This window comes from Syngnathoides biaculeatus, chromosome 17 (assembly GCF_019802595.1).
Source record: "Syngnathoides biaculeatus isolate LvHL_M chromosome 17, ASM1980259v1, whole genome shotgun sequence".
NCBI lineage: Eukaryota > Metazoa > Chordata > Actinopteri > Syngnathiformes > Syngnathidae > Syngnathoides > Syngnathoides biaculeatus.
In genome coordinates, this window is record NC_084656.1 from 2,275,795 (window position 1) to 2,288,144 (window position 12,350).

Genomic DNA, 12,350 nt, shown 5'->3' on the forward strand with positions numbered 1-12,350 from the left:
CATAGTACTGATTGGATGATTGCTGTGTAGAATTGTTTCAAAAGCTGTTGTGAAAGGCGATGCTTCCTTTGAAGCTGCAAGAAGTACACCCTTTGTTGGGCTTTTTTGAGGATAGAGTTTGTTTCTCTCCCACTTCAGGTCCTATGAGACAGTAATTCCCAAGAACTTGAAGGTCTCGATGGTTGACACAAGACAGTTGGACAGCGTGAGTAGCATCTGTGGTGAAGGATGCCTCATGAAGTCCACAGTCAATTTCAGGAGTTTTTAGCGTGTTCAGCGCCAGGTTGTATTGGCCACACCAAAGCTCCAATTTTGACACTTCCTGTCGATACGCAGACTCGTCGCCGTCTTTGATAAGACCGATGACTGTGCTGTCACCTGCAAACTCCAGGAGTTTGACAGCCGGGTGCCTTGAATTGCAGTCATTTGTGTTGAGCCAGAAGAGCAGAGGGGAGGGGACACAACCTTGGGGTGCCCCGGTGCTGATAGTGTGCGTGGATGAGGTGGTGTCCTCTAGCCTCACCTGCTGTGTCCTACCTGTCAGCAAGTTCTTGATCCACTAGCAGAAGCAGGTGAGACGCTGAGCTGTAGAAGCTTGGAGAAGAGGAGTACAGGGATGGTGTTAAACGCAGAGCTGAAGTCCGCGAACAGGATCCCCGCATAGGTTCCCTCGCTGTCGAGATGTTCAAGGATGACGTTCAGACCTATGTTGATGGCATCATCTGCAGACCTGTTAGCTCGATAGACAGACTGCAGTGGATACATCTGGGGACCTGTGACGCTATTGAGGTCGTCTAGCACAAGGTATTCAAAGGATATCATGACCACAGACGTCAAGGCAACAGGCCTGTAGTCGTTAAAACCTGAGAGTGCTGCTTTTTAGGGACTGGTATGATGATGGAACATTTGAAACAGGTCGGTACTTCACACAGTTCTAGAGACCTGTTGAAGATCCTTGTGAAGACAGGAGCAAGTTGGTCTGCGCTGACTTTGAGGCAGGATTTGGGGACACAAAGTCTGGTCCTGGGGCTTTGTTGACCTTTTGTTGTTTGAAGATCTGCTTCACATACCGTTCATGGATGGTCAATGGTGGAGTTGGAGATGTTGAAGTGGATGGTGGTGCGCCTCGGTGGGTGTGTGGAGGGGAAAATGTCCTTTTCAAATCTGCAGTAAAAGCTGTTTAGGTTGTCTGCTAGCCCACTTGTGTTGTCTACTGGGTGGGATCGCCGCTTGTAATTAGTGAGCGATTGTAATCTGTGCCAGATTGATTTGAAGACATTTGCGCCAAGATGTTTTTCCAGTTTTGCTGCCTAATCCTTCTTTGCAATTTCTTTAGTCAACTGGATTCTGGTGCGATTTTTGAGGGCCCTATCCCCACTACAATATGTGATCTTTTCAGCCTGGGAGTTCTTTGCGCTCTCAAATCGTAGCCATTGTCACGACCCCACCCTTGCCCCAAAAGGTAGATTACAGGAGATAAACTGATCTTGGGGCAATAAAGTTTGGTCACCCCTGAAATAGAAGAAGTCGCAAAAGCCATTTGAATGTCCAATCTGTGTCTCTGTTCAGTGAGTTTCCATTTTTGTAACGGGACAGTGTGGAAGGTGCTTATGAGTGCAGCTTCTATTTTAGATTTGCCTGTCACAAATTTTTGATTGAGGTCACTCCCTATTCGTCACTTTGCATTTACGCAACTTCTTCCGGCCAGTATTGGATGCATCTTAAGTGTGATAGATTAATCATCACTGGTGAAAGTAATGGCTTTCTCACCCTCGTTTTTCGATTTTCTTTCTTGCTTTCTTTTCTATCTTTCTTGCTTTTTCTTTCTCTCCCTTGCTTTTTCTCTCTTGCTTTTTCTTGGTTTCTCACTTTCTTTTTCTTTCCCTCTTTTCCTCTCACTCGCTCTCTCTTGCTGTCTCTCGCTCTCGCTCCCTCCTCCCTGTTTCGTAAATGTAGATGGATCCTGACAAGGAACTACAAGGCTCTGAGTAAAGGTACCAAAGGCAGCACATCAGGTTTCCTCAACATCATGATGGAGTTGAAGAAGTGTTGTAACCACTGTTATCTGATCAAACCGCCCGAGGATCATGAATTCTTGAACAGAGCTGAAGCATTACAGGTTTGAGTTTTCTTTCCATTTTTTTTTTTAATGAAAGAAAAAACTGATTTTGTAATAAGGCTGTATTGCTCCACGCTGGTCCCGCCAAAGTAATTCCAATTTTTAATTTTTACAATAATGATGAGACAATAGGTTTTGTAGTTTGAATGTGGTAATTATGGGATGCCCTATCTGGATCCAGTAATTCCAGTAATGTTTTATTTGTTCCTATTGCTTATAAAAAAATCACAATATTCATAATTATTTAATTGCATGATGATATGATTACTTAAATAGTACATCACAATGGAAAAAGAAGTAAAATATGGTCTGTTGTGCTCAGTTTTATAAGCCACATACTCTGGATTTTTGGCATGAGGTTGGCCGTATCATTTGAATTCCTATATAAAACCTTCAATGTGTGTGGATTTAATTTAAAAAGTTAATCAAAAACCACAGCAAGCAGTGAACAAGGGAAGCTGCTGGGATCGGAACAAAGCCATAAGGTCAGATAAAGAGGTTATGGGATCAGTTAAGATCTATTGTGTATATGTTCTGTAATACATTCACATAACTACCATCAAGCTTTCCCCCATAGTTGACCAAAAAATTTGTTTTTTGACTCATACGAAGTCTTCCCCGAATATACCCAAAGCTCAAGACATCGGGGTGTGGTTACGCTGTTCACTGCAAGGGCTACGAGAAGCGATGTTACAATTTCCAAACACAACATGCTATACACTACACGCAATGGCATGCAAAATGTTGGAATATGTGGAGGAGAATGATTTTGACGTACAGGAACACCCAACTTAACTTGCGACCATCAAAGTGAATGATAAGACGGAGAATTTGACAATTTCCCATTGGAATACACGCTAATGTAGTGAGGTAGGAATTTTAGGTAGGAATTATTCTTCTCAATTTCAAATTATAAAGAAGTATTTATAATGCCAAGTTGACTCATTTGAGAATAATAATAAGAATAATGCCTGGAAAGTCATGGAAAGTTCATGAAATCTTGATCCTCTGGAAGTGTATGAACCCTGTGTCAATGGGCAGGAGGCAGGGTACACATTGAGCTGGTTACCAGCCAATCACAGGGGACATGGAGACAGACAACACTCACAATCACACTTGGGGGCATGCTGTACTTACCATTACTGAGAGAAGTGAATGACGAAGAATGAGGGGAGCCCGTGCTTAGCTATTGCTAAGGAAGCATGTGCAGGTAGCCCTTGCTAGTGGTAAATTCCTCCTCAGCGTCCTTGCCTTTTTGTTCTTTAAAAGTTGGGGAAAATATGGCATGCCTTTTCCCTGAATGAACATTGGGCTGATATTAAGCCTACATTGATTCTGATCCCAGATCATTATTCAAGTACGCAGATGTGATTTTTCCATTTATAGACGGAATTCCGTCTTTTTAAATTGCATAGATAAATTTTCTGTTTTTCTGCAATATTCCGACTATAACCCGTGCCAGAATCCACACTTGTTAATTTTCCGATCCGAATTGCTAACAAGGTGGAAAATGTCATGCGCGTCTGTTGATTGGTCAAATGTGGAACAGGCAGTTAAAGGTTGTCAGAGATGTTCCTAGAAAAACAGCTAAGGCAAGCATGAGGACTGTAGTAAGTGAACTCAAACCAACCAAGATTGTTTTTCTTGTAAGGGACAGACGGAGGACACGCTGTGTGAGTGCGCTTCCTCAGACTGCCAAAGTGGTAGTCCCTGTCTGCTCTTTTTTATTGCATTCTCAGGTCAAAGGGTTACATGGTTATACAGGGAAAATGCTGACACAGATGGCTACACCAACAGCACATAAACACTACGGTACATGTTTCTTCAAGGCTGCAAGAGTGTCCTGATAAACCCACAAGAGAAAAAGCAGGGCATTGTTTAAAGACATTTTTATGGCATTTGGGGGTATCCTCTTTCGGTAGAAGGGCGTTATCTCCTCCGAGTGTTGAGGAGTATCTGCTTAAGAATAGAAGGGAAACATGCTGAGGCCAGGATTGAGAAATCACTTCCCAGTGTTCAGGAGTATCAGCTTAAGGTCGGCAGGGGGGCATCGCCTCCCAGGTGTCACTGGGTCACACTTCAAGACACGCACGCAGCTCACAAAGTGAACAATTCAGACTAACAGAAACAAACGCATGATAAAACAATCCTAACAGCAACTATAGTAGTAATGATACTTTTACCATGATAACTAACATAGTAATAACTTCCTTATCAAAGGTCAAGTGGCATCCCTATAAACATTCTAAAATAGACATTGTAATGAAAAATACATATTATTCACTTCAATGTCTATACGAAAAAATAAATATGAGCGGAGAGCGCGTCATCCATGCGCAAAGTTGCGGTAGTGTCTTTCGACATCCAAGTGGTCACCATGTTGGCTGAATCTCCTGTCTGTGACGCCACCCCGGACATTCGCCATTGGAAACACGTTTTGGACCCTACTATGGGAGACGAACACGCTCCTTCTGACGCGGAAGCCCTTTTCGAAGAGAACATCACACAACAGAGTGAAGTTACTGGGACAATATTACCCTATTGTTTTGAGCCATATTCAGATATGTGATCACAGCCAAACCACCTCCCCTTCCGATCCACTTCCGCGGCGGAGATGAGCCATCGCGGCCCGGCGCCGCGACGAGCCACCCTGGGCAACAAGGCAGGCGGCCGGTTTGGCCTTATTGACAGACAAGGCGATAGACTCCCAGAGAGTATGTATGAGCCAGCCTGGCCGAAGCCGTGCTTGTCCGCGAGGCACGATGCGGCAGCCTCCGCGGGCAAACACGATGCAGAAGGTGTCCGACGCGCACATCGACACATTTGGCACCCCTGTCATACGTACACGGATGTTTTGTTCCATTATGGGAGACGGATTACGTGGTCCGCCCCAAACTATTATTTTTTTTAGTAGCTGTATACACACCTACCTGTCATTTGGAACCCACGAAGCTCTCGTCCTTTGCACCCGTGCAATCAATTTTTCATGGCGAACTGGGTCTCTTGCAAATTTATGAAGGGTAAATCCATCCTCCCGAGTGTTCAAGCAATGTCCAGCAATGCAACGAGCTGGCATTTTGCACGAAGGAACAACAAGCTACCTTCTCTGAGGTAAAACTAATAGAAACAAGCGAGTCCAATTGAGGGCGGTCCTGCCATGTACGACATGTAAGAGGCCCTGTAGCTCAGTGGTTAGAGCACTGATTTGGTAAACCAGGGGTTGTGGGTTCGTATCGCACTGGGGCCTCCACTCCCTGAGAAGGGTTGCGTGAGGAAGGGCATCCGGCGTAAAAATTGTGCCAAACATGTATATGCGTGCATCTGAGATGACACGCTGTGGCGACCCCGAAAGGGACAAGCCGAAACAAACACACACCTGCCATGTACGTCACTTCTTGCTTCTTCTCGAAAAAAAATCCTTTGAGAAGATTTTCATGGCGGGAGTTACAAAAAGCTGTATACGTAAAAATCATCTTTTGTGGTGAAAAAACACATGGGTCCATGTCAGTTGCTGTTTTTTCATTAATAACATACTAAAAATCATGCATTTCATGACAGTGGCCCTTCAATGGGCCCATTTGCAAGTGAAGACAATGGCGATGCTCAAGAGGAAAGATGCTTCGCAAGTGAAAGAAACTGATAGAAATGTCAAAAATAAGTTTTGATGGGATTGGATGGAATGAGAAATTGTGGATTCCGTTGGAAAGAAGGAAGTTACCACTCTACAATTAAGAGACTTCATTCGCCAAATCGATCGACCTGGTAAAGCATTGTGCACTTGGTGTCAGGATACTATTGACTATGGATCAAGAGGTTTCAAGGCATTGGAAGTTCACGCGAAACGACCAAAACACTTAAATCAACTGGAAGCATGGAAAACTAACTTTTCCATAGCTGGTACATTCGAATGTCAACCCAAGGCCAGCATTCCTTACGGACTTCCACTACTCCCAATATTCAGAGGCAAGATCCACTGAAACAACCAACCCCAATGGCAGACCGTCGTCAATAACGATGTGACAGTTCAGAAGCAATTACTTGTAAAAATGTCCATTATTTACTGATAACAAAACATCGTCTTCTTTTTCTATCGGTTTGTCCAATTAGGGGTCGCCACAGCGTATTATCTTTTGTAACCATCAGCACCATAGTCACCAGATGAAAAAGTTTGACTTGGCTCGTAATCAAACCCACTCTTAAAAGTCTGATGTGATACAAATGGGCAAACAGACATTTCTCTTGCATGACATTGTGCATTTACATATCACTAACGCAACTCTTCAGCATAAAACATTCCACATTTCATTCAGCAGGTCAGTGATACACTAACAAATTGAAAGTTATCCTACAATGTATAAAGCACTGAAAATAATCAAATCAAACTCAGAAGATACTTCTCCCTCACTTAATATCAAACATACCGCCTTGTGTTTGTTGATATTGTTTACATTCAATTGTTTGTTCGGTATTCCGCAAGCTTTAATCCATCATAGACACTTCCTCAATTGTGTTTTAGGCTTTGGAAAATGAATAAATTGGGCCCCTTGTGACCAAGCAGGATAACTCTCATCAGAATTGCACATTCCCCCAAGCGCATCTGAGTACCATTTTCTTCATAACATTAACTTTTCCAAGTGCACGCTATTGACAACCAGTATTGCTTTGGGACAACATGGCGGCAGGGCTATGTCAAGCCAGGGGTTAAGACAATGCGGCTATCTGATTGGCTATTATTGTACAAGTGATAGACAGGTCGGAAAGGTCCATTGGGAACATGTGTGTGGCATGATTGGGTGTAAAATAGGAGCTTCCCTGAATTGCTCATTCACAACCAAAGATGAGGACAGGTTCACGTCTTTTTGAACAAGTATCAGAATCAGCTTTATTTGGCCAAGGGTGTAAAAAAAAAAAAAAAAACAACAAAAAACCCAAAACACCCAAGGAAGGGCAGACGGCCCTCAGACGACATACAGAACAAAGAACAACAAAGTAACAAGAACAAGAGCTACCCCTGCTATCGAGATGTTCAAGGATGACGTGCAGACCAGTGTTGACTGAATCATCCGCAGACCTGTTAGCTCGATAGGCGAAGTGCAGTGGGTCCAGCTGGGGACCTGTGACGCTCTTAAGGTGGTCCAGCACAAGGCGTTCAAAGGACTTCATGACCACAGATGTCAAGGCAACAGGGCTGTAGTCATTAAAACCTAAGACTGCTGCTTTTTTGGGGACCGGTATAGTGGTGGAGCGTTTGAAGCAGGCTTGTACTTCACACAGTTCTCGAGACCTGTTGAAGATCAGACGTGTTCTTACCCCCACCCCATATATAGGCGGAATTCCGTCCTTTTAGATTGCATGGATTAAAAAGACCAATGCAACTGCGCACTTGTTCCACATTTTCAGCGCACATGAAAATCGATCTGGTGCTGTGAACCACAACCTGCACCCCCCTTTAATTATTTATTTATCCGCGCATTTATTTATGTGTTTGTTTATTTATTTATTTTAGGCGCGGAAGCACATGCTTTCCTGCTAGTTTACCTGACTCCGCCACCCTGTGGCTCTTCAAGGGGTACACTCATAATTACAAACACCGTCCACCCACCAGCACTTTAGATAGCAACACAGTCTGGGCAATGTAGAGAAAAGAGAGTTGGACATGCTGCTTATGTCTTATTTAATTCTCCATTCATTGTAATGGGAAAACGCGCTTCGGTTTTCAAACGTTTCGGTTTTCAACCGGCCTTCTGGAATGGATTGTGTTTGAGAACCGAGGCACCATTGTATTTGAAGTTGTCCACCCTCGCTATCTCTTCTCCCTGGAGCTTCACTCTTCCTTCCCCGCCCCTCACATTCATGCACATATATTCTGTTTAGATCTACGTGCTGTATGTCTGCTATATCACTTTGAAATGGGAGATGTTTTTAAATTTGTTCTCATTATCAAGAAAAATTTTTAAGTCTTTTTCTGAACTTTAAACGAATTATCTAAGACAAAGGGATTGAAGGAAAAAATTGTAGTATAGAGCCCAAAGTTTAAAGTACAGTTACATGAGTAAGTACCATAATTTCTCATGTATAGTGCGCAGCCATGTATAATACACACCCCTAAAGTTGACCTAAAAATTCTGGAAAACCCTATAGCTGTGTATAATATATTTTCACAATGGATTATTTTGCTTCTACCCATATGATCAAAACATGACATATTATCTGTATTTTGTTATTCCACCCAAAAATTGGTAAGCACTGTATTTGCCCACACAGTACTTTATATTTACTTGCTCTTATTTTGAAATTTACAACCCTACTTTGATTTAATAAATGAAAAACCACGGTTATACTCATATGTTTCATTACACAGGCAGAATTTGAAAGATTGGTACAATTCTTTAAAGAAAAGAATACTACACGAAAGTTTTATTTTCATGGGATTCAAATTGAACTGTCGAGCATTTCAGAAAAGCATTATTATTAAATATAAAATTAAGAAATGAATGATTGTTGTTCATTCATCAGCTCCTTAAAAAAATACAAATTCTGCCAGACTATGAAAAATTATGAGCACGACTGCACAGATATGCAGCCCAATGTACCCCTGTCATATTGGAATGAAAGTGTAGGCTCCACCTTTTTCACATTGTCTGGTGGCATTTGGATATTACAATGCAAGTGTGTATGTTTCTCATAACCGCTAGGTGTCGGTGCCATTTTGGAATAAAAGTGTACAGTATTTTCATAAACTCTTCATACCACCATAAATTTTCTAAAAATGTTTTTTTTTAATTTCTGTACATATTTATAATGTGTGCAATTGATTTAAGATGCGCATTATACATGAGAATAGACGGTGTTTTAAAGGGAATATTCTTTACATATTTTCCTTTCAGCAACTTATCCGCAGCAGTGGGAAGCTGATTTTATTGGACAAGTTGCTGGTTCGTCTGAAAGAGCGAGGCCACAGAGTACTAATCTTCTCCCAGATGGTTCGGATGCTGGATATCCTTGCCGATTACCTAAGAAGTCGACAGTTCCTTTTTCAGGTGTCTTTTCAACTCCGCAACCATAAGATCTATTTTACACACATCACTATGTATTTTCTTTGCTATTGTTCCTTGTTAACCGATTGGATTTGTGTCTTTGGTAATCCAATTAGAGATTAGATGGCTCCATCAAGGGGGAGATGAGGAAGCAGGCATTAGATCATTTTAATGCTGATGCGTCAGAGGCAAGTTTTGATTATACAATTGTATTTTAGGTAGCCTAATTGATCATTTGAGTTAACATCGCTATCTCTCACACACACACACACACACACACATATATATATATATATATATATCCCCCCCCCCACACACACACACACACACACACACACACACCTCCCCAGGATTTCTGTTTCCTGTTGTCCACACGTGCTGGTGGCCTTGGTATCAATCTGGCTTCAGCTGACACAGTTGTCATCTTTGACTCTGACTGGAACCCCCAAAATGATCTTCAAGCCCAGGCCAGAGCCCACAGGATTGGACAGAAGAGACAAGTAAGTAAAACAGTACATTTAGGCTGGATGATAAATAGATTTAGTTGATCCGTCTGTTTTTGTGTGAGGACATTAAAAGTAAGTTTCTTTCGGCTTGTCCCTTTCGGGGTCGCCACAGCGTGTCATCTCAGATGAACGCACATGTATGTTTGGCACAATTTTTACACCGGATGCCCTTCCTGACGCAACCCTTCTCAGGGAGTGGAGGCTCCAGTGGGATATGAACCCACAACCCCTGGTTTACCAAAGCAGTGCTCTAACCACTGAGCTACAGTTGATGAATTTTTGGACAATTTCACCTCGAAAATCACACATTTTAACCAAGAGTGAGTTAGAGCGAGACGGCAACAATTTTCTGAAATCATCAGTGAGAACCTCAACAATACTCGTGCTATATTTGCTTTGGTTGACAAGCTTACAACTCCCCCGAATCATAAAGATCCAGAGCTTGTAACAGCTGACAAATGCAATGAATTTGCCTCTTATTTTAAAAAATATAATCCATCAGGTCGAATATCAGCACAAATCAGCAAAAAGATAGAATGATCTCACATATGAAGCCACCCAGAGAAAACTTAATTTAATTGTCGGAATTTGATAAGTTGACCAAAAAACTGTAGAGAAAACTGTTCAGCAGTTGAAATATCAAAATATCAAATCAATCACAAAAACTGCCTTCTACCATCTGAAAAACATATGTAGAGTAAAGTCTTGCATGTGCCAAGCAGACCAGGAAAAGCTCATCCATCCTTTTCTCAAGTAGACTAGACTACTATAATGGTCTTCTGACTGGACTCCCAAAAAAGAGTATTTAACAGCTGCAGCTCATTCAGAATGCTGCAGCTCGCGTTCTGACCAAAACAAAGCGGTCAGAGCATATACCTCCAATCCTAAAGTCCTTGCACTGGCTTCCAGTCAGCTTTAGAATAGATTTTAAAGTTCTGCTACTGGTCTATAAATCACTAAATGATTTAGGTACTAAATCCATGAAAGAAATGCTTACGGAATACATACCCAGTAGAGCTCTAACATCGACTGACTCAGGTCAAATAGTGGAGCGGAGAGTCCAAAGCAAACATGGTGAAGCAGCATTTAGCTTTTATGCTGCACACAAATAGAATAAGTTGCCAACCAAGGTGAGGTCAGCCCCAAGTGTGAATGTTTTTAAATTCAAGTTGAAAACTCTTTTTTTCTCTCATGCATTTTAGAATATATCCACTTTTGATCACATTACTTGCACTGTATGCGGTTTTAATTGTCTTTTTTAATATTGTGTTTGTCATTTTTATTTTTATCCCGTTTTAAATGTTTTATCTCTTTGTTTTCAAATGCCTTTAATCATGTAAAGCACATTGAGTTACCTCGTGTATGAAATGCCCTTATACAAATAAATTTGCTTCGCTTTGATTTGCTTACCCTGGAATAATGTTTGGGTTTTTTTTTTGTTTTTTTTTTTTGGGGGGGGGGGGGGGTTTGTTAGAATATGAATGATGAAAAGCTTCCTTTCACTCATGGTTAGTGCTTGGGTGAAGCCATTTATTTTCAAACAACTGTTTGCTCTATTTTTAAATCAAAAGAACAACAGAAACTACACAAGTTGACCCTCATTAAAAGTGAGATTTTGGCTTGATAACGCCCACACAGGTTGACAAATGGGTTTAAATACCTGTGATCCATTTGTAATCAGCGTGTGTATTCAGGTTCAATAATTCTATGGGTTCCTTAACAGTCCCTTGCACTGATGGATGGATTCTGAGTCAAGGGGAAAGCAAAATAATTGACAAAAGGTCTGCGGGAAAAGGTAATTGAACTGTATAAAGTGAGAGGGGATATAAGAAGATATCCAAGGAACTGAGAAGGCCAATCAGCAGTGTTCAAACTCAAATTACTGTGTTAAAGTGTTAAATGAGAGATTCTGTTGCAACCAAAACTTGAATAAAGTTGACCAAGGAAGATTTCTGTTACAATGGCCAGGAAAGTTGTTCGAGATGCACAGAAAAACTCACAGATGACTTCAGCTGAAATCCAGGACTCTTCAAAAATGTGGTGTTGATGTTTCGAGATACATTTGGAGGAAAATGAGCTCCATCGTTTAGTCGTCAGAAGTAAGTAGTAGAAGTAAAGTTACCGTTAACATTACTCCACCAATGCTACAAAAAACACGCTTACAATATGACAACAGAGACGAGCCTCAATACGTCTCAAATAAAATCATTTGGAGTCGGGAGGCCAAAATTGAAGTTTTTGGCCACAAAAAATAAGCACAACATTTGGAGCGGAGTCGAAAAGGCCTATGATGAAAAGTACCCCATTCCTACCATGAGACATGGACATGGTTTGCTCATGTTTTTGGGATGTGTAAACTACAAAGGCAGGGAATACTGGGTCAAAATTCATGGCAAGATCAATGCAGCATGTTATCCAAAAAGACTAAAGGAAAACACCCATCAGCCGAGAAGCTGTGCATGGGATGTACTTGGATATTCCAACATGGTGGCGAAAACACAAAGCAAAGTCGACCTGTCATTGGCTACAGCAGAATAAAGTGAAGGTTCTGGAGTGGCCGTCTCAGTCTCCTTATCTCAACATTATTGAGCCACTCTGATGAGTATGTGTGCTGTTAATACAAGACAAAGCCCAAGAATTTACAGGAACAGGAGGCATTTTGTCAAGAAGAATGGGCAGCTTTACCAT

General features: G+C 41.7%; 1 protein-coding gene across 5 annotated transcripts in view; it reads left to right on the plus strand.

Annotated features, from left to right (window-relative positions):
• chd1 (chromodomain helicase DNA binding protein 1) overlaps positions 1-12,350 on the plus strand; it is a 97,938-nt gene that overhangs the window by 34,979 nt on the left and 50,609 nt on the right. For all 5 annotated transcript variants that reach the window (XM_061847601.1, XM_061847606.1, XM_061847602.1 and 2 more), the window contains exons 15-18: positions 1,957-2,119; positions 9,007-9,159; positions 9,273-9,344; positions 9,507-9,656. In XM_061847601.1, coding sequence (XP_061703585.1) covers positions 1,957-2,119; positions 9,007-9,159; positions 9,273-9,344; positions 9,507-9,656 — 538 coding nt within the window. The remainder of the gene's footprint in view (positions 1-1,956; positions 2,120-9,006; positions 9,160-9,272; positions 9,345-9,506; positions 9,657-12,350) is intronic.